General features: G+C 38.9%; 1 protein-coding gene across 5 annotated transcripts in view; it reads right to left on the bottom strand.

Moving 5' to 3' along the window:
- Positions 1-415: 415 nt before the first annotated feature.
- The window catches only part of elavl2 (ELAV like neuron-specific RNA binding protein 2), a 49,352-nt gene continuing 25,445 nt past the window's right edge, over positions 416-24,322 (bottom strand). For 2 of the 5 annotated variants that reach the window (XM_039823062.1, XM_039823061.1), the window contains exons 2-8: positions 24,056-24,146; positions 22,495-22,735; positions 15,662-15,765; positions 7,865-8,018; positions 5,950-6,175; positions 5,112-5,150; positions 416-3,062 (exon numbers count right to left, since the gene is read on the bottom strand). In XM_039823062.1, coding sequence (XP_039678996.1) covers positions 2,732-3,062; positions 5,112-5,150; positions 5,950-6,175; positions 7,865-8,018; positions 15,662-15,765; positions 22,495-22,735; positions 24,056-24,127 — 1,167 coding nt within the window. In that variant the 5' untranslated portion in view covers positions 24,128-24,146 and the 3' untranslated portion in view covers positions 416-2,731. Of the gene's footprint in view, positions 3,063-5,111; positions 5,151-5,949; positions 6,176-7,864; positions 8,019-15,661; positions 15,766-22,494; positions 22,739-24,055; positions 24,147-24,322 lie in introns of all 5 variants that reach the window. The other 3 variants (XM_039823059.1, XM_039823058.1, XM_039823063.1) reach the window with 2 other exon arrangements.

The following is a 24,322-nucleotide window of genomic DNA, read 5'->3' as shown; positions in this document are numbered from 1 at the left end:
ATGCTTAGCATAAAGAGTAGAAGCAAAGGGAAACCACTTTAACCAAAATGGTACAAAATTAACTGCCTCCCACTACATTGAAAGCTCACTAATGAACATGTTATACCTTTGTTTAATTCCTACAAAAAAGAAAATGTAAAAATCTTAATTTATGGTTTTACAAGGAGGTTAAGTGGACTTTGATACCTTGGCCAGGACGACAAGACTCCAGTGATCTTTAGAGGTTCTCGTAGACAGATTTTCTTGAGAGCAAAGCATCTAGATGAATTAAATACAATTATAATGGGTGTACTCTCTGCTTAGAGCTTAGATTTAACAAGACAGAATAGTGAGGAAATTATGAATTGCTGACAGTTTTACATATTAAATAAAAAAAACATTTTTAGAGGAATGATGGCATCCATTCACAAAGCTGCATTGCCCTTCAACTTATTTATTGATGTACTGAACATGGAAAAAATCCAAAGTATCCAAACACAAAGTAAATAACATGTACATCCTTTTAAATACTCAACAAAAGATATTCTATTCCAAAAATGCTGTGAACCAAGTCAGACTATACAACTTCAAATAAATAATTATTCTTATATTAAGAATTGAGATAAGAGGGGTGGGAGGGGCCATTTCTTCATGCCAGACCATCAGCACAATTTGTCAAGACCAAATCATCATGAAGAAGTTACAAAAAGAAAGTTATTTTCAACAATGACTGGTCAGGCATGAGAAACGTAGTCTCTACCCCACAGCAGCAAGTATCACAACTCATCTAGACTTAAATTTAACTTTTACAAGTAACACAAAGAAGGAATAGATAAACAAGAAAAAGCAGTTGCAAAGATAATTATACAATGCATAGCACACTGCTCATTTAAGGGGAAGCATGACTAGTAATTGGTTTAAATACCAAGCAGGATGCATGTGCAGTATTCAGTGCATCTAAGGCTCGACTAGCCTCCATTTGTTTGTTCAAGATTACCGAGATGTTGTTTTACAAACACTCGCTATCGTTAATGGAACTGCTTCACTGACCTTACCCCAAAGTGAATAAAGCAATATACACCTTTTTACGATTTTAAAGACAGGTTATATGCATTACGTATATATATGAGTATGAAAAAAAAACTAATCAAATAGCTTCAAAACTGTGGTTTATATCCATTCTTTACCACATAAATATATATCTATAATGTTTATATATAAAAAAAAAAAAACATGTCTATAGTTTAATACCTTTTTTTTTTTTTACGAAGCAAGACTATCTACAGACCAAACAACCAACAAATTTGATGCACTGTAATGCTAGTCCATGGGACAACAAATCAAGGATTTCAACTGAAGGAAAACTAAAATGTAAAGGTTAATATCCAAATTAAAAATACCTTACATACTCAAAAGAAAAAAGAAAAACGATATATATAATATCACTTTCCGATGAAGTCCAAACTAGAAACAAAAGAAGTTCGCCAAATACTCAACATAAAAAAAGGACTTATTTACATAGCTCAAAGCTCAGGAGTAATCCGTTCTATTCTTCAGACTAGTTTTTCTTAAGCTGCTGCCTTCATTGGCTTGTCCTCAATCCTTCATACAAAGTATGTAAAAACCCTTATTGGTCGATATTAAGACAAAAATCAGTCTAATGATATATCGTAGGTACACCACAAAACACCACAAGCTCTGTCTGAAGGGAATCCTTTAGGAAGAACTGATTTTTATCCCCCATTTACGTTTTAAGATATCTCCACGTTATAATTTTGCATGCACTGTTTGCTAATAAACCTTTGTATTTTTGTCCGTTTCCAAATCATCAAAAAGCGAGTTGCTTGTCATAACAACCAGGATGACGGGGAACCCACAGATGATTTTACAAACGAAACCAGCACTGCCATTGATTCTAGAATCTAAAGATAATACAAAGATCTCAAAAGGTATCTTTTACATCATAAATCTCCCCCAGAAATTTCAACCGCTGCAAACTTTCCTGTAAAGTTCAAAAGCTCACAAGGTGTCATATGAAGATATTTCTCAAAGTATCCAAGTCAAAATATTTTGTTCCAGGTCCTGTAAAAAGTTTCTCCAAATTTTTCTTTTTATAAAAATAGATGCTTTTTAAACCCACATCAAAGAGGTTCTTAGCTCTTTGGCAAGGTACTGCTTTAAGAATTTTTTTTTGTCTTTTATCCATTAAGTTTACAATAAGCAACATTATGCAGCCAACCAATAACCAACTCATAATACAATAAACTGAATGCTTACAAAATCAAAAATAGTTGCAAATAGTTCAAAATAAGTACTCGCTAACCACTGAAGGCATAACGCACCTAAGGCAAATCAGGACACAGAAAAATACAAAGAAAATCACTACACATAACCTTACAAGACTTACTTTTTCAAAGCAGATGTGCAACAAAATGACAAAACCTATAGTACCGTTATAGATGGTCCATCTGTAAAGACAGCAAGAGAATTCAACATCACAGGCAATAGAACCTGCAGTATTTTTTCTGTTTTAAAGTATATTGAGAAGATTCAAAGCGTAGCAATGAAGAAAATAAAAATAAAAATAAAAAAAATAAAAATAAAAATCACATTGTTGGACACTAAGTTTTGTTTTTCTTCGTAACACTGATTTACAAAGCTGTTTTTACTAATGTAGAAAGTTACGGTCAATGCGCTTCCATTTTCTGTTTCCATTTTCTGCTGAGTTTTCTAGAAACATTCTCAATGGGTATTAGGCTTTGTGTGTTTTGTTGGTTTTGAACGAGACTTGCAGCACTCTGTCCCCGAGGCGGTATCCATTCAAGCTGGCGATGGCCACGGCTGCCTCATCGTAGTTGGTCATGGTGACAAAACCAAATCCTTTGCACTTGTTTGTGTTGAAGTCGCGAATAACCTTGACATTTGTGACAGCACCAAACGGCCCAAACATCTGCCAAAGGATGCTCTCATCTGCATCTGGAGCCAAGTTGTAGACAAAGATACACCAGCCAGTGCCTGCATGCCCTGGGATGTTAATGCCAGCCAAGCTGGTCACCCCTTCAATGGCCATGGGGGAGAACCTGCTGTAAAAGACAAAAAGTAACATGGTTTAAGGCAAGAGCCAAAATGAGGACAAAATGGGCCTTTTAGAAGATGAGATTGTGCCAACAAGCATAACAGAATCTGACAAGTCTCTACAGAGATCAGCACTAGCCATGCTTCATTCTGAGCAGTGTTTACATTGCTTCTACAGTCAGTGTTAACACCTCCTTTGTATTAAAAATCATTAGATGTAATTTTTTTAATAATCTTTTTTTAATATTTTTGAACATACAAACACAAATGAACAAAACTTATTTTTTAAAAGTAAATATTTTTCTTCAGCTGGACAATAAGTTAAAAAGTCAACCTGGTCAAAGAAAAAAAGGTGAGCAGTCATTCTGACTAAAACATGCATGCACACCATCTCTCATATGAGAGTTGAGATTATAAAACCAGCATAACACTTGTTATGCTGGCTTTATAATCTGTTGGTGATTTTTGAGCTCATGTACCTTTAAAGAAAGGATCACAGACTTATTTACTCAAAAACAGGTAAATAAGTACCATATTAAAGTTGGAGTCCGTGCCAAGACTGTAATGAAAAGGCGCGCAAGAGCCCTAGCTTTTGGTAAATGTGGTTTTGCAGTTTGAAGAAACAAAATTCAAAGTGCATGAAAAGCCTATGAATTATTGCAGCAGGTGTCACATAAGATTAGCTGCTCCAGTTGGCCTCTCAGGGAACATCCACCATGACAGGTATGCTCCCAGCATCAAGGACACGCAGAGAGATTTGGGAACGAAGACGTCAGCCAATGAGCAGGGCAGAAGAGAAATCACAAGTCTATTGTCGCCGGTGACGGGCCTTTGAGTTTTCAGGGGATTGGACTTCAATCATACTTGAGGAAGGCATTCTTATAAAACTGAACTAAGACAAACTGGTATCCTGGCGAATCCTGAAAGATGTCTGACGCAACAAAGTTTAAAACGGGACAGGGCTGTCCATAATAGATCAAGGTAAAAATATGGAGCTCAAAATACAAGTATGCAATTATGTGCAATAGCAAGTAAGACATTGTAAAATTCTGTCCTTTGTTATATAGACAAGCAGTGTAGTCTTTAATCTAGACATGTTGTGACATCATGTCAAGATTAAAGCACTTCACTGCATCACTGTTACTGACCTTATCCTATACAGTCACTAAACTTATTTTAGAGAGACATCAAGTAATTATCAGTCAAAATCAAGTTTAAAGCACAAATCACTGAACTTGCTCAAATTTAACTTACAGAACTGTACATAAGTGATTAAAGTGTATGTTGTAGAGTCCGGCTAATATGACAGAAGGCCATCATAATAGCCACCAATCAGATAAACCGAAGCAGCTTTAATGTTAGGAAGGTATGCTTGAGGTCATTAACAAATGTGTAATATAAGTTTGTAGTATAAGTTTAATAATTACGATGGGTTCAATGTAGGAGAAGTGAGCCAATGGGGATTACGATATAACTGGTAAACCAATTTCACATGATTACTAATACTTAAACTGAAAGTATATCAGAACATATTTATCCCCCAAATCAGCGTCATCCCCAAGAATCCAGTATCCAGCTCTACTGTACTGTGGCAGAGGGAAAGTGATTGTTCCAGGTCAGAGGAGCAGGTAGTCTTTAGTAACACCCATCACCGGTCTCTTCCTAGGAGCATATGTGGCTCTGGTCCTCCCTTTCCTACTCGTAACATACACAAGTCTACCTTTCTGCATCTTGCACACATGTTAAATATTTACATTATCACTCGCTGTTAAGCGACAGCCTAATTCATTCACACCGACTGCATTATGTATACGTTTGAGAGGGGAGCACTAATTCATGCACACAAAAGCTTTTTCCTTTGATCAACAACCTCATATTAGATCAGTGTTACCTTATGCAGTGTTAAATACCTACGCAATGTTGCCAAGAGCTCATGCAGGGAAAAATAAACATAAGAAAAAGGAAAGGTATCTCATCATCTCCCTCATGTTAGGTCTGAATTTCCCTCAGGCTCAATTATGGCAGGCTATGAAATCTAAAAATGAAAATCAATTTACCTTTTGACTCCATAGGCCATGTTCAGCAGATTGTCCAACCTAACACACACACACACACACACACACACACACACACACACACACACACACACACACACACACACACACACACACACACACACACACACACACACACACACACACACACACACACACACACACACACACACACACACACACACACACTCTTTTATGAGGTTGATGATGCATTTTGACAGGATGAGGAGATGAGTAATATCTCTGATAAAAGTTTGTTCCATTCAAGTGAATCTAAGACAATCATTAACCTTGTTAATCAAAATTCAACCTACACAATACAGCCAACCGGAAAAATTCTGTTCATATAGAAAGCGCAGGTTATGTTAAAAATACTGCAGCTTTCACAGCATTCTATATAAAAAGATAACATTTCCACAAATTGTGATTTTTATGAGGTCAATTTGTGGAATGAAGAGCAAATTTATGGATTCATTTTCACAAGTAGGCTAACTGACAAAATGTTTTTCAGACCATCTATTGATTTATTCAGAGTATTGCTCATCTCATTTTCATATTTGTCGAAATCTGCTCAAACCCAATTGTGTGAAAGGCCTACATCTGCAACAGGAGGAACACAGCAAAGTTGGAAATGTGAATATGGGGAAGAACTATAATTCTGTCCAGAGTATTGCGCTCCAACACAGAATATTTAATAAAAAAAAAAAAAAGAAATACTGCTGTGAGACAATTTAAATGCTAATTTCAAATAGCTTCAGAGGGTCAACAGACTCAAAAGCACTAGCAGTATTAACCATACTTGGGTCTAATCAGATTGTTTTTTTTGGTGTGCCCCTTTTACCTGAAGCGTTGTGCCTGCTGTGCGAGGGGTCCTGGGTACCTTCGATTGGGTGACTGATACAGCTGGGACAGCAGTGCCTGGCTGGTCTTCTGGCTCGGGTTATTTGCAAACTTGACTGTAATGGGTTCAGTGGCACCAGGCGGCTTCTGACAGTTAAGACCCTTGATGGCCTCCTCAGCCTCAACTCGCCGATCAAAACGAATGAAGCCAACCCCTCTGGAAACACCTGAGGAGTGCAAATTAACATAAGATTAGTCATATGCTAAGTTTCTCTTGACAGCCATGAAAACATTCAGTAATGATATGCAGCATTAACTTCACTGTCACAGCCTAAACAGTAATTTAGGGGACACAAAGTTTATTGGGGTTGATTTACACCTTACAAATTTATCAAATTATTTTTTTGCGATTACGTTATCTCATCATGACGGTTGTGCATTACCACAAACAGAACAAATAAAATCAATTTTTTTTACCACAACCTTCTGAGAAAAAAAAAAAATTTGCTGTGAGGATGCATCACTGCCCTGCAATACTACAAAGTTTTGAATCAATAGAAGTGCGAATACTTCTAATAGCTAAAAATCTGAATAATACAAATGATGGAAGAGATTGCTGTAGCAGGCATTAAATTCCCAATTAGCAAAATTTGAGGTATGGAGACCAAGACCGAAGATCGTGACATGCACAGACGTCCCAAGAAGACAGAAAGGGGTGGGGGGAAAAAATGAAGAAACAATTTTGTTGGCTGAACAGCACTGAAACTCAAACTTTACAGACCACTACATTAGTACCATTACATTAACTGCTGGTTGTAATTTCTGTGTGACAGTTAGCTAGCTATTTTGAGCAAACCCCACCAGTTCAGAAACCTTTAAGTAACAGATCTAATAAGTTAGTTTAAGCATTATTCTTTGGGACAGCCATGCATGTCTTTTTGTTCTTGGTCTTGTTTCTTCCTGCTGACTGCCAATCAGCCTTGAGCTTCAGTAGCTTTGCCAAATCAAAAAAGGTCCATCACTCCAGTACCCCATGTTGCTTGGGTACTACTTCTTGCTGCACATTGTGATTAATTTGTTTCGTGTTAAATAAGTGCATTTCTCTGTTATGGTACAGTATGCATTTGGACATTTTTGTATGCATTGCAGTGTTTGGAATTTATTCTGCAATGTTTGTGCTTAAATTCTTGTATGAGTTTTGTCCTTAAAAGCCACGCATTAAACAGGCATCAGAAAGCATGAGTACCTTTGTACAATGCGCAAGTCTGTTAGTTTGTGACCAATAGCATGTTGCTTTCTGGGTTTCCCTTTTTCTTACAGTTGGATCACAGACTGTTCCATTAATACTAAAGTAAAACTGAAAGTGAATTCTCCAGATAAAAAGTGGATGTTTGAAAAATAAAGATAATCATAATGCACACCTAAAAGGAATATCTTATGTTTCGGCAGGACACAGGCACAGAACCATTGGGAAATGTCTCAGTGAGAGATTCTGTTTATTAGTGTTTCATAATGGTTCTGCTTCCTTATGACAGTTGAGAAAGAGAATATAACTGCTCTAAATGCATTTCATTTCTTGCCATGAAACAGGCATTGCATGTACTGTACACCCTAGGGATAGAAAGAGAAAGGGGGAGAAAGCAAGAGAAAGTAAGTGCAGGCAGAACAGAGATTGGAGGGGAAAAGAAATTATGAAGCACCGAGTCCTGCTACTTGACACCCATTTCACATTCTATCCATCTATGCATATTTCGGAACACCTCTAGTGGAAAATTGCATTTTTGGGGACCTCATACCACCACCACCTGATAGATTTCTCAGGCCTGACTGTGTCATATTGTTAGGCAGTCACTGGGGGAAGGAGGGGAAGAACAGTAAGAAAATGGACAAAAAGAAAGCTGCCATGTCCTACTCACCAGTCACCTGGTCCACCAGAATGCGTGAGGTAATGATGCGTCCATACTGAGAGAAGAGCTGCTCCAGTTCTTTCTGAGTCATGGTTTTTGGCAAGCCACTGACATACAAATTTGCGTCTCTGATGGAGGCGGAGCTTGGACGCGCATAGGAAACCTACAGACGGAGACAGTTCACATGACCATTAATTACCACCTATTTTAGCACATGCAGTGAACTCTCAAACCTCCAAATCATATAAAGGTGTAGGCTATTCATCACATTTCATGTTACATTTGTTCAAACTAACAGAAGCAGAGGAGCAGATGCTGTGCTGCTTTTATCAGAGAATGCAAAACACTAATAATTAACCGGACTAAGTTTTACTTAAATATACACTCATGCTATAGAGCTTGCGTCACTTTGTATGTGACACATTGCATTCAATTACAATACTTTGTATAATTTAAACAGTATGTTTATCAGGTAACATAAAAATGCTGACACTATTTCAGTATATTTATAAATGCATTAAATTTCTCAATTGTTTTTCAAACAATTGCTATTGGTTGCATTTCTAATAGAAGCACTCAGTTTCTGTTTTCCACTAAACTAGTGCAGTGCCCATTTAAAACATGCCTGTATGTAACAGGCCAATTGCTTGTCTTGTGGTATTGCTGCTTATAGCTTTCTCCAGAACCACTGTACACCAAAATAACTTACAGAAGGACCCCAAAGCACTTACATGCAACGCCACTGTATACTACTGATTATTGTGTACTTCTAGGAAAACATTGTAATACTACATTTACCCGACAGAGAAATGTTACTGGATGTTGCAGATTCAGATTTTACTCACAAGATAACAACATTAAGTAATCACAAACATTTGCCTCATACTCACGGCGGTGCGCTATTGCGCCACCCATCCGGCCCGTTATGAGAGCCAATCAGCAAAAATCGGCATTAATCAACAACCAGAACCGGACTGAGTAGAGAGACTGACTCAGCCGGCTACGGAATATGAATGAGTGAGTGAGTGAGTGAGTGAGTGAGTGAGTGTGAGTGAGTGTGTGTGAGTGTGTGTGTGTGAGTGTGTGTGCGCTTGAGAGAGAGAGACGGGGGAAGAAAAGGTAAAAGGCAATCAAAATAAAGAGTTTGTTTTATCTACATTTTAGTGTTGTCTTTTTTCCCCAATGATATTCCATGTTGATATCGCAACAGTCCGCATTTAATGACAGCGGTGCTGTCTTGTCACTATTATCGTTAATGAATTCAACACTTCAGCAGAGGTTTTAATTTCCAAACAGGCTTAGGGGCTTGACGGTTATAAAGTACTGTTAAAGTATGGATTTAATTAGCGGAGGCATTTTGCTGACGGTAATGTTATTAGTGCGTTAGCAGCACACTTACACAACCGGACCCGGGGTGAGTCTGAGTGAGACAAAGGAAGACTGCTCTCTTTGCCCGAACAGGCTCCGAGTCGGAAATGACGTTATCTTCTGCCTCATGCTTAGAAGTGGTGAATTTACGGCTCACAAAAATTTGAAAACTGTATAGTTTGTTTGATATCTAGTGTCGGCAAAAAAATGCCTTTTTAGTGAGTTTCCTCTTAGCAAAATGCTCTGAGTGAATTTAAGCTGGGCTTTTATTGTGAAGGGTAGACACGGAAGAGCCAGCACTGTGGCACCGCTTTTCCCCCTCAACCTATATTATGCGGCCGTTTAGTTTTACCCGCAATTTTCACCAACTGCGGAACAGCTGTGTGTCAGCTCCACTGCATGTCGGCTCTGTGCTCCGCCGTCCTTCAATACCCACCAGGTCTGGATTTGTTGCAAATAGCTGCGGCCATGACAGCTGAAGTCACGAGGACCCACGAGATCTCACAAATTCACATATGATCGATATATCAGGATGTAGTTTCTATAAAGAGAACCACAAAACCAACAACAGTTCGACTTCAGGCCTGTCTCCGCCCATTATGACATTGTCAAGGTGTAGTGCAGGGAAATATGATCCACTGTGAGCATGGTGTATTTTATTTTGAAAATTAACTGGATGTTTAATTTTGTTTCTGTGCTCTACTTCCTGTCCCGCACAATCTCCACTGTGCTGAATTGCTGCAGAGCTCTCTGGCATCCAGCAAAAATAGAAGTTCTGTGTATCTGCTCCAGAGGGCTGCGGCTCGCCGGAGTTGGGATGCAGTCGGAACGCAGCCGTTCCGCAGTCAGTGAAAATACACACATTTACTTTAAAAGGAAACCTATCCACTCCGCCTTCGTTCCAGAGCGGATCCGCAGTTGGTGGAAATTGTGGGTTATTCACTTTATTAATATCCAATGCTGTCCAAACTGCTCCAAATTCCAAACCCCAAGTTCATTGGGTACCCACGAAGCCAAGTGTGAAATAGATCAAATAAACGGTTCTCGATACATTTGAAAGACACACACGCACGCACACTGACATTGGCTCTTGGTGACTAGTAAAAAGACTGAAAAAACACGGGACAACAATTTAATTTGTACAAATAAAAATAAAAAATAGTGATTCCTGTTCAGTCAGAACAGGCCTAAAGAGAACCACACTAATCTGTCATAGAGCAGACTAAACAATGTCATGCTTTATTGGCGCATTAAGGTGGGGCTGGGTGTTATCGATTTTTTAAGGTATAGATACATTTTCAAACGAGACATAAAATTAGACAATACCGTTAATCTCAATATAGCTTCCATAAAGCCGTGCCTGTGTTTGCATCTCCCTCACAAACTCTGCAGTCGCAAAAACACGGGGAAAAACACAGAAGAGAAGGTGGTTACTAGATGTAAATTTAACTTCAGTTCTATGACTAAGAGTGAGTAAGACCACGCCTGGATGCTGGCGATAGATGTGACCCTTGAATAGATTATAATCGTTCATCAAAAAAAAAAAAAAAAAAACAGCGCATTGATGAGACAGACATTTCATACACAAGACGTGTGTAACATCGCTGACCTGCCAATGCACATTTAACTCGTGCTGGAACCGTTCATATGAGTCAGCCGTCCGTCACTCTGTGAACAGATAATCCACTTTGCAGTAGGGATGTCACAACACCAAACATCAAGTACTAGTCGGTACACGATACCAAAGTCGATACCACGCTGTGTAAAAAAGTAAATAAAATACTTCAACATTAATTGCTTTATATAAACATTGGGGGTGGGGCAGTGTCATGTCTTTTTTTTTTTTGTTTCAACTTTGTTTTAGAGTTTGAGTGGAGGGGGCAAGGAGAGCGTGAATGACATGTATTCTGGAGAAAACATCAGTCTTCTGGACCCACAGCCCTCTGCTCTGAAGCCTGGCATCACAACACAGCCAGCATACAGTACCATCTTCCATGAGTTCACCCGTTTTCTGACAACAATGCTAATGTAATTTTCTCCTTTGAAATTTTCGTTCCGTGACGGAATGTCTGTTTTGGCCTGTGTGTTGGTATCAACTGCCCATTCTGACAGCTGGGCCGGGTTACCAGATATACCTGTAAAAACGCAAACCCAGCGTGCTACAGCAGTAACACAGCTATGGATCCGCAAACAAATGAACGGGATCAGTGGAGAAAGATTCATTCTACCCGCCCTAAAAAAATAAATAAATAAAAAAACTCGCCATCTTTCTAAACTGTTGCATATCCAGAGACACGGTAGAATAACAGGTAACTACTGGAGATGCATTTAAAAGAAGGAGACAGCTTAGAGCCTAAAAAGGACACAGAGTAGACCAATTTCCTCATAAACAGGTAAGCGTTGAGCTTCGTTAATTTATCACGGCTAACATAGGTAGGTAGGTTGTCATTTTCATTCATTTCAACAATCATGTGCTCGCAATAAATTATATAGAGTAACGTTACTCAAGTTAGTTACTCGCAAAAACATAGCCGGTGAAGTGATCCTGACTGGTGCTTACGCCACCATGCGAATACACGCTAACTGCTAACGTAGTATTTCTTACAAACTGGAACGCAACGATAATCTGTAATGTACTGATTGTACAGTGTATAGACTGTACAGACCTCTTATGAAAAGATACCAAACTCGACCGCTGTGTGGTTTCCATACATTTTAAAAAATTTCAGATATTTGACCTTGTTTGACATTTCTGCAAGGCGGTTTTTGGGGACTATTGACTCCATGAAAGTGTATGTTTAGTAAACAAGAGTTGTTTGCCAAGTCAAGTAGTATCTCTTATTTTGAAAGAACTTCGCTTGTGAACGCTCCACACAGATGTGTTGTCTACAATGGCACTGAAAGGGAGAGGAGGACTATGTTTCTCTATCTCAAGTCCGGAAGCTTATGGAACTAATGGTTTTATAAAGATCTGTTGGATTAACAGGAGCGTAACTATCAAAACGTTTTAAAAATAATGACTGAAGCAAATAAGAGATTGGACAAAATTACGAGAGAAGTGGATTATGCAAGAGCCTTCATTATAAACAAAAAGACGATGAACTACGGGCTGAGGAAAGAGAATCTGCCAGAGAGCGCTCAGAACTGAGATCTGATGTTACAACTATCAGTCAAAACATCCTCTCTTTACTAGGCAAATTGGACTACTTAGAGGGACAGTCGCGAAAAAACAGTGTGATTGATGGAGTACAAGAGAGGTAATGAGAGTTGGACAGAAACTGAGACAAAAGCACGTAAACTCCTCTCAGATAAGCGCACAGAAGCACACTACTAGATCCAGACCGATTGTCGTCAAGTTCCTTAAATTCAAGGACAAAATTGCTGTCATGGAAAGAGCAAAGAACCTAAAAGGATCAAATGTATTAATCAACGAAGACTATCCGGAAGAAGTTGGCCAAAAACGCAAGGAGCTTTTACCGGAGCTGAAAGCCGCATGGGAGCGTGGAGATGTCCGCCCAGCCTTCCAAAGAAAAGACAAACCCACAGACGGACCCAGCAGTTCATAAAGGTAATCCATATGTACCCACTGATTATACACTCACCTAAAGGATTATTAGGAACACAATACTAATACAGTGTTTGACCCCCTTTTGCCTTCAGAACTGCCTTAATTCTTTGTGGCATTGATTCAACAAGGTGCTGAAGCATTCTTTAGAAATGTTAGCCCATATTGATAGGATAGCATCCCCCCCACCATTACACCACCAGCCTGCACAGTGGTAACAAGGCATGATGGATCCATGTTCTCATTCTGTTTACGCCAAATTCTGACTACCATCTGAGTGTCTCAACAGAAATCAAGACTCAGACCAGGCAACATTTTTCCAGTATTCAACAGTCCAATTTTGGTGAGCTCATGCAAATTGTAGCCTCATTTTCCTATTTTTAGTGGAGATGAGTCTTCTGCTGGTGTAGCCCATCCGCCTCAATATCAATAATTGCATTAACGAGAAATTGAACAGGTGTTCCAATAATCCTTTAGGTGAGTGTAGTTGCCTGTTACACAAAATCATCTGAACATGTCTATTAACTAACTACCTAAAGGCTTAGTATTTGCACATATTAACATCTGCAGCCTTAGAAATAAAATGTATGAACTCTCCCCTCTTTTTTGCAGTCTAATAAGGTTGATGTTCTGGCTGTTTCAGAGACCCATTTGGACTGTTCATTTGAAGATTCAGAGGTGGCTTTGGATGGCTTTTCTGTATACAGAAAGGATAGAAATAGGTTTGGTGGAGGGGTGGCAATTTTTATGTGACCAGTTTCCAGTAAAAAAACGCTATGACCTTAACCTACATGACAGTGAGGCCATATGGCTTCAGGTGCAACTGCCGCACTTGAAGCCTATTTTGATCGCCTGTTGTTACAGTGCTCCAAGCTCTACAATGCATAACTTTGACTGCTTGTGTGCCATGTTGGATAGGGCTACAGAGGAAACTAGAGAATTCTTATCTACTAGGAGACCTGAATATTGATTGGTTATCTGAGAATTGCCCTCTGAAGAATCGGCTCTTGTCTATGGCTAATACCTGCAGACAATCTCAATATTTCAACAAACAAGAATCGCTGTTAATCATATTGTGGGCACAGTTATGCTAGATTTCAGTGATGCGTTTGATGTGAGTGATAATGATCTCTTGATTGGTAAACTTATTTGTTATCGTTTTAAACACTCAGCTATTTTGTGGTCAAGAAGTTACCTATCCGGTAGATCAGAGAGTATATTACAATGGCACTTTTTCAAACCGGTTGAGTTGCCTTGGGCCTCTTCTTTTTGCAATTTTTACCAATGATCTGCCACTTGCAATTGGGCAAGCAAGTTTGACAATGTATGCTGATGATTCTACCCTCCCTTATGCCACATCCACATGCTCTGAGCTTAATCAGGTTCTATCTAGCGAGCTCAACATCGCATTTAATTGGATAAAAACAAACAAACTTGTGCTTAATGCATCAAAACTGTCTGCATGATATTTGGCTCTAAACATAAATTAGCACATGGGCCTGAAATGAATCTTGAAGTCTATAAAACAAGTAAATAAAGTTAAGCTTCTAGGACTACGGCTTGATAGTGCATTGTCGGGGTCCAATCACATTGACTATATGGTTTCTAAGATGGGCAGAGCAGTTGCCACCACAAAGAAATGCTCACCATTTCTACCCTCTTTTTTGCTAAGGCAACTTCTTTGCTCTTTAGTTATCTTCCACTTGGATTATTGCTCGGTAATCTGGTCATCTGCTTCAAAAACTCACTTTAATCAAACAAAAATACATTCCTTTCTGTGCTCTCAGATCGATAAAACTTCACTTGGTCACCCAATCACAAAACTAGCTGTGTTTCTGCCCTGAAGGGATGGCTGACAATGTGAACGTGAAAGCTCAAACACCCTGACCACAGCCAGGCAACTCCCTCGCTTCTCATCCCTGCCGTCCAGTCTTAACTTTACACTTCATTTGATGCTAATATTTGCAAAGTATATTCCTCTACCTCACTGGGGTTTATTTGCACTTCTGACAGAGCAGCTAGAGAATTTTGGGTGAGAGAGAGAGAGAGAGAGAGAGAGAGAGAGAGAGAGAGAGAGAGAGAGAGAGAGAATCTATCTATCTACATACATATACACACACACACCCCCCCCCCCCTTTGTTATACTTTCGGAGGTATGAACTGAGGAAGCGAGGTGGAGAAAAAGACATTCAGTTGGATTCAAGGGAATTAAGTGGTATGGCTCATAACACTATCTTCAACTGTCAATATAATATTTAAATGTTAGTACAGAAATAATCAAGCGCACAGGTAAAAATTTGGCGCAATTCAAACATGATTTTTCTATCACAATATATATTTTTGCCCACAGACATTTTAATGCCCGGTGTGAGAAGGGATCTGGCTAGCTCCTAGTAAGACCACTGTAAAAAATATCACATTTAATAATCTGGCTCCACCATCCACAAATCCTGCAGCACTATATGAAGCAAATGAGTTTTTCCACCAGCACATTGACTGCTACGTTGCCTGATGAATGCTAATGGCAGCCACCTCCCTGTAAAGGCATAGAGCAGCACTACAGCACATGCAACCATAGAAACAGTTCTGCTCTACTTGAGGCCCAGGCAAAGCCGCATGTGCCCAGATTAACAATAGGCTCTCCCTTTCCACCCCACATTTCTCCAGCCTCATTATGCTTTGACTCCAACCCAGAGAGCTAGACAAACTGTCTATCTTGGATTTTTGCAACCAGACATGAATGGTAACTGATTTCTGTAAGTTGAATATGACTGATAGGATAGCTTATTGGAGATAAGATTCAACATGTCAATGCCCGTTTGTGATTAAAAATAAAATGTTTTAAATAAAAAAATTCATGCATGACATTTTACCTTGATGGTTTTGGTCTGAAGTCTCAAGCCATTTAAGGTATTGATGGCTTTTTCTGCATCCTTCGGGTCCACGTAATTCACAAATCCATAGCCTAGGCTCTGCCCTTCAATCACAAGACCAGAAAATACATTTAGTGTCACATTTAATAGAAACTGAAAAGTGACTGCTAAATACAAACACTACAATACATTACAACTAAATATGGACATAACTGCATTTTATGAATCATTGTGAATGGCATCAATAGAGTTTTACTCAAATGTAAGTGTCAGTAATACTAGGACACACAGATGAACAATCAGTCTTTATTTGGCAGAGCATGAACACCACAGGAGGTCACAGGCCATTTCCAACATCTATTTGGCTTACAACCTATAGTAAATTATCAAACCAACTCTTTGACCAACATGTCTTAAATTAAAAACGACAAGCAATTGCTCTGCTTTTACACCAACTCATCTGACACAGTGCAGTAGCCAAGGCTCAATGTGTTCCCCTCCCTCTACAGTTTATCTCTAAAATGTACAATAGATTGACACCCACTCTTTATGTGCACAGAGGCAATTCAATTTCCTCCACCCACACTGCTGGGTCTCTCTGCAATTCCACTGCCGGTCAAGTTCACCAGCTCAAGCAGCTTCAGCATATTAATACAGTACATAAGCAACTGTTGCATCTTAAACTTTATGATATTAAATCAGGTTAACATTTTCATCGACTATTATATTTAAGCACAAGACATGTTCAGAAAGATGGGTGAATCCACAAGAGAGGTCAATACTTGTCCATCACTTAAATAACTCAAACATTTTCTTTTAATCAGACTCTTCAAATGTGTTTGAGGTTGTCATTAACTACATCAGCTTTTTTACATGTTGTAGACCGTCTATGAAATATACACATTTGTGTATGTGACAGTGACAATATACAATTTTATATACATTTTGTATGTTAAAATAAGAACACATTGGTGTATTAGTAAGAAAAATATTGCTCGCAGCATTGCTAGCTTACACATCTAAACACCCTATATGCATCCATACTGGCTTTATCTGTCTTACCACCATGAGTCACTGCTCTCATGGGGTGTTGTGATCAAGTGAAGTTCATAAACTTAATTTCACATTGCATCTCAGGGACATTTATAGCCTGTAGAAAAATGCAGAGCCTTTGAAATGAGCTGGTGAAAGGACACTTTTACTTAAGCCTTGTGGGCAAATTGCCTGCTTTACGGTGTTCTACTGTACATGCTGTATGTGGGCACCCCCTACCCTTATAGTGAAGTCTTCATATGGAATGTCTTAAGAAGTTGCTTTGACTGCGAGGCCTTTACATGTTCCTATTATAAACAACTTGCTCACTTTCAGCTGTCATTAAGGAGTAGAGGAGACATGCTGTGATGCACTTTCAAACAGAAAACTGCACCCTGCTTCCAGTAAAAAGACTAGCGCTGCCCATAGTGGGAGGAAAATGACACAAAGACTAAGCTGCTGCAGCAGCCGCAGCAGCCAAGGCGAGAACATTAAAAGCAAAGAGGAAGCATGCATCTCTCTGATGATTACTTAACATCTGATGTAGCACCAGTACACAGATGTAGGCTGGCTTAAATCCACTGCCACAGGGCCAAGGGAGAGACAAAAGCAACACAGTCTGGAGGGTATAGGGTTTTATGTAGAGCTGAAATTGAAATCAGAGCATCATTCCTGATAAATGACTTGAGGGTTTGAATAACATTAAGGGCCTAATTTTTCTCAAATTGAGTTTGAAGAAGTTTTTCCCACCTCTATTCAAGTTTTTAATGGTAAAAAAAGAAGAAAATACTAGCTTAACTTCTCAATTTGATATAGCCTGCTGGTCAGTTACTGTTTATAAAAGCTGGTCATCAAATATTAATCCAAATTGCAACTTGTATAATATCAAATTCATGCCTTATAAATGCCTGCATTGACAAAAACTACTGCTCAACAGCAGGGATCAATCCTCTTTTTATTGACCCAGTCTTGGGATTTAGACCCTAAATATTGCAAATTTGACCAAACACCACTGACATTGAAATTGAGATACAGTAAATTTGGCACTAAAAAGCAATAATGACATCAGAACTGCAGTCCTAAATAAAACACAAGTTTGAATTTATTAATGTCAGTGCTGTTTATACATTTGCCTAGAAGACATTTGCCTAACTTAACTGTGCCGTTTAAAGGTTATCTAATGCCAACCGGAAATCTAAGAACTCACCCTTTTCAGCTGGCTACATTTGCATTTCTTAATAAAAATAATAAATAAATGGCAATTTGTTTTTGTATGGCTAATTACTCCTAATCAGATTACCACTGATGCTATGTGCCGTAAACAGACCCTATCTACACACTTAAGTTTCACTAAAGATGCCGGTGCAACAGTCATCTCTAATCCAATCTAACAGAAGCTCTCATTCTGAAAACAAAGTGATGATTGTGTAATTATATACTCTTCATTACCGGTTTCCTTTTGTAAAAGGTGTAAAGGGGCTAAGAAGTCATTCTGTTTTGATACTGTACTTAAACTGCCAATTGACAAACTCCATTTCTCTAGAGACTGAAGCTGCAGCATGTTGATTGACATGTTTTAATTATGTAAAGACATGTTCAAGGAGTTCATATAGAGCCTGTATCAGGGCCATATTTAGTTCAATGTGTTATATGTCACTTTTTTGGTAGCCTACTGTACTTAAATGGCCAGTATGTACTTTATTTTCTTTATTCATTGAAGCCTCTATGTTTGCAGGCTTGTGTGCTATAGATGCCAAAACAAAATCTATGTTTGGTACTGCCAATTTGTTTTGTTTTTTCATGGTTCATGTGTGCAATAAACATTACGCTTCGTGAGAAAAAAATCATGGCAGAGAATCGTGATATCAAATTCTAAGCTAAAAAATCGTGATTCATAGTTTTCCCCGAATCATGCAGACCTACACTCAAATACAAGATGAACATGATTGCAATGCTACAGACAGACATAAACAGACCTAGCAACCAGTTTTAATCAAATCAACAGTTTGGATTGTCTATAACAAGATAGCTGAATTAAGGCAGAGGACAAGCAAAGTCAACAACTGACATACAGTTACTATACCATTCAAGGTAGCAGGGGAAGATACCTTAGAGAAATAGATGTTCATTTCAAGCAATGATTACTTCCATGTTTAAAACGTTACTTTTAAAAAGAACTGTTGACTTAAAAATGAAATAAAATGTACCAATTCTAATGTCGAGGGTAGCAAATTTCTCAGACTTAAAATAGATTAATTTAATAGATTACAAAGAAAGTTTTCCTTCAATTTTGTTGTCCAAACCAAAGCGGCCCTGTATGCAAACAAAATATCATCTAGTTAGACATGCATTAGAGTTCCAGATATTAAAAACATCTAAAAATCTAAACTGACCTTGTAGACTTGATCTCCTTTAATGTTAATCAGTCTGGTTGGATCTAGTCTGCTTTTAAAGAAAACTTGAAATTACCGCTGCCTACAAAGTAACAAAAAGCCATAGATATGGCACCATAAAGGAACCTACGCTTTGGTAACAGTTTTGTTCATCTATCAATGTTTGCATTTATTTTGTTTACAGGTCACCTAAAAGACCAAACTTGATTGAGGCATCAGGAGCCCTACAGCAATTTGTTTCCTTGGTCAAACCACAAAAAGGTTCACTTATGTTACTTGCTAAATCTTAAATTACACAGCCCCACTTTATGGGGACATGTAGTATTGCCTCAAGTCCTTTTCACTCAGGGCAGGCTGATTTCAAAACAACTTGTTTCATTTATATCCTTGCCCTTAAAAATTATTTGGAGAGCTATGTTCAGACTTGCTCTGCTAAATATGTAAACCATCAAACATGTTTATGTTCAATCACCCAAGCAGACTGTGCTCGACACTGATTTTAAACGAGGATCACTTGTCAATTCAGCTCAACCCATTTCACACACCAACAAACAAATGCATTTCTTCTACGCATGGCTACATAAGTGCATTTATTCCATGCAAGACTACACACTTGACAATTTTCATCATCGCTGCATGCCAAAAGACTAAATTCAGTAAATGCATAATGAGCTCCCTACAACATCCATCCCCACAAATACACTAATCTCGGTGCATGGTCTGTGGAACTCTTGCTGCCATTTTGAGCACTTATACAGTCACAGACACTCCAATTGAGCTACAACTTAGTTTTATTTTTAAAGAAGTTGTTTTTACTACAAATGCACCTTGAATAGAAATCATTCTTAGAGAAAGCCTAAAGGACTATAGAAGCAACCAGAGAAACAATTTAAAATATTTGGCAACCATGCAAAGACAAATGTGTGAATACTGGTCAACTATACAGTACATGAGCATTGGGAAATATTAAACATTAACCCTTTGAACTCTGCAATAGAATTGTTCCGCCAGTGCCTACATTGGTATGTTTGCTCATTGTGATGTCATTTCTTGGAGTATCTTGAAATGCTTCAGATCCCTAAAATCAGTACAACCCAAGCTAAAAGGCTATGTAAGTCAATAAACCATAATTATTAATAATAGAACTGCAAGCAGTTATGACTGGGTCCAAGATTCCCAGCGCCAGTCGCCCCCGACGACCCGGGGAGCGCGCGAAAGCGGGACCCAAAGCGTGACGGTGGGGAGGTAAACGTCGCCCCCTAATGGCTGATCTTCGCCAAATTTGGTACAGAGTCTCAGAGCGTCATGCCAAACGAGCATCACAAGTTTCGTGTTTATAGCTATTACTAAGGCAGAGAAATTGCAATCGAAATTGTCCCATTTGCATGCATCGAGTTATCTGCCAAAACATTATAGCGCCATCTAACAGCCGATTTTCACCAAATTTGGTACAGAAAATCGTAGTGGGACATTGAACAATAATCTGAAGTTTTGTGATTAGAGCATTTACTGCCATTGCAAATTTACCATTTAAATACATTGAGTTATTTGCCAAAACGCGTCTACGTTCATTATAGCGCCCTCTAATGGCCGATCCTCCCCAAATTTGGTAGTGGGATGTCGAACAATAATACCAAGTTTTGCTCTGATACCTATTAATTTGGGCGAGATAACTTTTGGTCAGGTCCGTCTAGAGATGCTACGTACCAGGTTTTGTATAGATTGGTCACACGGCCTAGGAGGAGTTCGAAAAAGTTGGTTTTGCGTGGCCTATATTATCAGATTCAGTTCGATTCAAGGAACACATTGATGTAAGGGATTCTAATGTGCGATGTGTAAGGTGGGAGTTATAGGCAAAAACACGTTTTACGTCATAGTGCCACCTAGAGGTCCATATGTGTAATTTTTGGTATGTGAGGTCCATGAACCATGTACATCTACACTGTAAATTTGAAGTTGCTCACATCAGTGTAAGTGGTGAATCCAAACCTGGGCTCCATAGGCCACACCCACTTTGACAAATCAGTACCCCACTGTAGGCGTGGCCTCAGGAGTGGCACTAGATCGTACCCTCGAAAGTTTGTAAAAATCTGATCAGCCGTTCATGATATAAACTTTTTGTACTTGTAGCGTCCCCTAGTGGCTAATTTCTGTAAAATTAGATTTGGAGGCCCAGAGGGTCATCGATTTAAACAGGATCATGTAAACGATCTCTCGCAAACCTGTAGCGTCCACCACGGGATCTCCGTTCTCTAAGGGTTAATATTTAAAAGCCAATTGTGGTTAGGTGCACATCTTCCATGTTAATTTAATTAAGTTGCCTACCTTGGAGTCTCAGAATAAAGAAAATCCATAATTATTAGTAATAGCCTCTTAGTTTAACAGTGCTTCTCAATAACCGCCCCCCTGCCCTCCAGCCTAATTTCATTTGAAATATCTTGTCACTCAACTAAGGCTGTTAAGGATATTTTTTAGGACCAAATGCAACAGTTGTGTGTATACATCCTTAAAAAGACCATAGTGGACAGTCCGAGGTCTAGGTAACCTTGATCATAACAGCAGGCAGTTAGAACCCAGCAGCCTTAGTCCTTATCTACCTGCTCATATCAGACGGGCGATTTCAGTGTGCAACTCTGCCATCTACATTCCTTCCATTAAAAACAACCTGAAATAATTTGCAAGTCTTCTACCTGCCCAAATATAAGGAATGTAAAATGCATTACATTTGAGCGCCTCTTAAAATTCCTGTAGTAACGGACCAAGGAATTACCCTCTATGGCCCAATGTTGCACACATCTATTAAAACCAGTCCTTATGTTGCTGCTTGGTAGGTTTTATAATTGTTACAATGTAGGGTTGTCACAGTATTGATTTTCTACCGTACAAATTTCTGAAGTAGCATGGTTTCCGCCATAAAAAGTCATCAAAATCTCAGCTTTACATGCATTTGGCAGGTACATCATTCAATTCGGCAAGAACACATCCCTTATTGAAACAGACTGATAAGCTACTAAACAATGTTTGACAGTTATGTGGTTAAGCCGTGGTAAGCTTGACGTAATCACGACAGCCCTACTACTATGTAAAGGCAATGCCTGATATTCTCCATAATGAGATGCAAAATAACTGGCTGACTTTCAAAACGAAGGCCTCTGCTGAAATACAGAAAAGCTTTTGGCATAAACAATATTAGTAGGGCCACACTGATAGAAGTTTTGGGTTCAATGTTGATGTCAGTGAGGAAAAACATTTTTGTAAAATTTAAACTTACATTAGGTCTATTTTATGTTCAATTTATAATAATCTCATTTTCAAATTCACATACTCGCAGCCAATAAATTTAGAGCACATACTATCTGTGGGGCCCGAGCTATTACCCTGTCATAGAAATGAAAACCGTTGCGTTACCTGTTATTTTGTCTCGAACTAGTTTACAGGACTCAATTTCTCCGATGCTCCCAAACAAACTCTTCAGCTCTTCTTGGGTCATGTTCTGAGGCAGATAGTTGACTATCAAGTTGGTTTTACTGTCCTCTATGCTCCCTGACTCTACAGGTGAGGAGCAGTTGTTTGAGATTGTTGAGGGGCCGTTGCTTGTGTTGTTGCAAGTTGGCCCATTGGACAGCTGTGTTTCCATGGCAGCAATTACCTGCTAAAGAGACAAAAAAAAAAAAATCAAGTCAAAAACAATTGTAAATCAGACATTAAAATACCAATAAATAGTTAAAGAACAATGACACATTTTTTTTAATTACTGACTAATTGAGATGTAATTTGTGAGTTTGTGAGTGCAACATAGTGGAACTAACCTTACAGGCCATTACGGTTTAAAAAAGTAGAAGCTGTGAATGTCTATACTTGGTTCCCCTAGAACAGGTTGGGGCAGGGAAAATAATGTGATGGTCTATTAATGAGTCAGAAGCTCAACAATTGATTAAAGGTCCCATGACATGGTTCTCTTTGGATGCTTTTATATAGACCTCAGTGGTCCCCTAATATTGTATCTGAAGTCTCTTTCCCAAATTTCAGCCTTGGTGCAGAATTACAGCCAAGAGAGCCAATCCCACAATGAGCTTTCCTTAGTATGTGCCTTTTCTGTGTCCGTAGCTATTGAGGATGCCACTTTGCTCGTTTGAAAGCCATGATGTCTCCCTCTCTCATGGGTGGGCAAAATTCTCTGGGCGGGCAAAGCAGAGAAAGGGGAGGTAACCTTCCAGGTAAGATTCCAGATCGGTCCACCTGAGCTTTCATTTTCTCAAAAGGCAGAGCAGGATATCCAGGGCTCGGTTTACACCTATCGCCATTTCAAGCCATTGGGGGACCATAGGCAGGCTGGGGGAACGCATATTAATGTTAAAAAACCTCAAAGTGAAATTTTCATGCCATGGGACCTTTAAGCAATATTCAATTTGGTAAGGGGCATGTTTAAATATATCTTTCAAGGTTAGGCCTAAATGTAGCAGAAGTGAAACGTAATCCGGCAAAATAAAGTAGATACAGTACACAAAGCCTATAGCCTATGCATCAGACAAAAGGCCTTACATGATGTGCTAATCATTTAAGGCAACCAGCAACAAGTAAATGTACGAAGACCCTTTGTTAACATATTCACCATGTGCAGAAAGCAGATCAGTGTAATCAAACCACTATGCATATTATTCTTGGAAAATCACCTTAACTAATTTGTGCAAGGTCACAAAGCCATCATTTCAAAAAAGTAATTCTGTGAGACAAAGATATTAGAGTAGAGAGTAGCAGACAGTTTCAGACCATAACAATACAGTAATACATTAGCAACTTGGGTACTTTTCTTAAACAAAACTGTGCCTGAATTCCAAATTGATCATGTGATTAATTTGGTTTGAGTGTCAAAATATGAGTGAGAGCTAACATCATTGGTATGGCCTGAGTGCTTGGACAGAAAGAAGGCTGTCTGGTCAACTTAATTAAAAAGAGAAGAGCCACAGACCCCAGTCCAAGGCTCAGGCGCCCACGAACCACTTCTAAGCAGAGAAGCCACATCGCACAGTCTGACTGCCATGTTAGTTTGGAGTTGCGGTCTGAAAATGTGGACACAAAAAGTACTTCATGTTAGATCAACAAGAACAAAATCTACAGTCAAAAGTGATCACATGTCATGGGGGAAGAGAGAGTCAAGAGAAGAGAAACCTGGACACAACAACACTGACAATTCAGTCAGGAACACTCATCATTCATCAGAGTTAACCATTTATTG

Source organism: Perca fluviatilis, chromosome 14 (assembly GCF_010015445.1).
Source record: "Perca fluviatilis chromosome 14, GENO_Pfluv_1.0, whole genome shotgun sequence".
NCBI classification, from domain to species: domain Eukaryota; kingdom Metazoa; phylum Chordata; class Actinopteri; order Perciformes; family Percidae; genus Perca; species Perca fluviatilis.
Note: the sequence above shows the minus strand (reverse complement) of the source record. Positions and strands in the feature narration are given on the sequence as shown.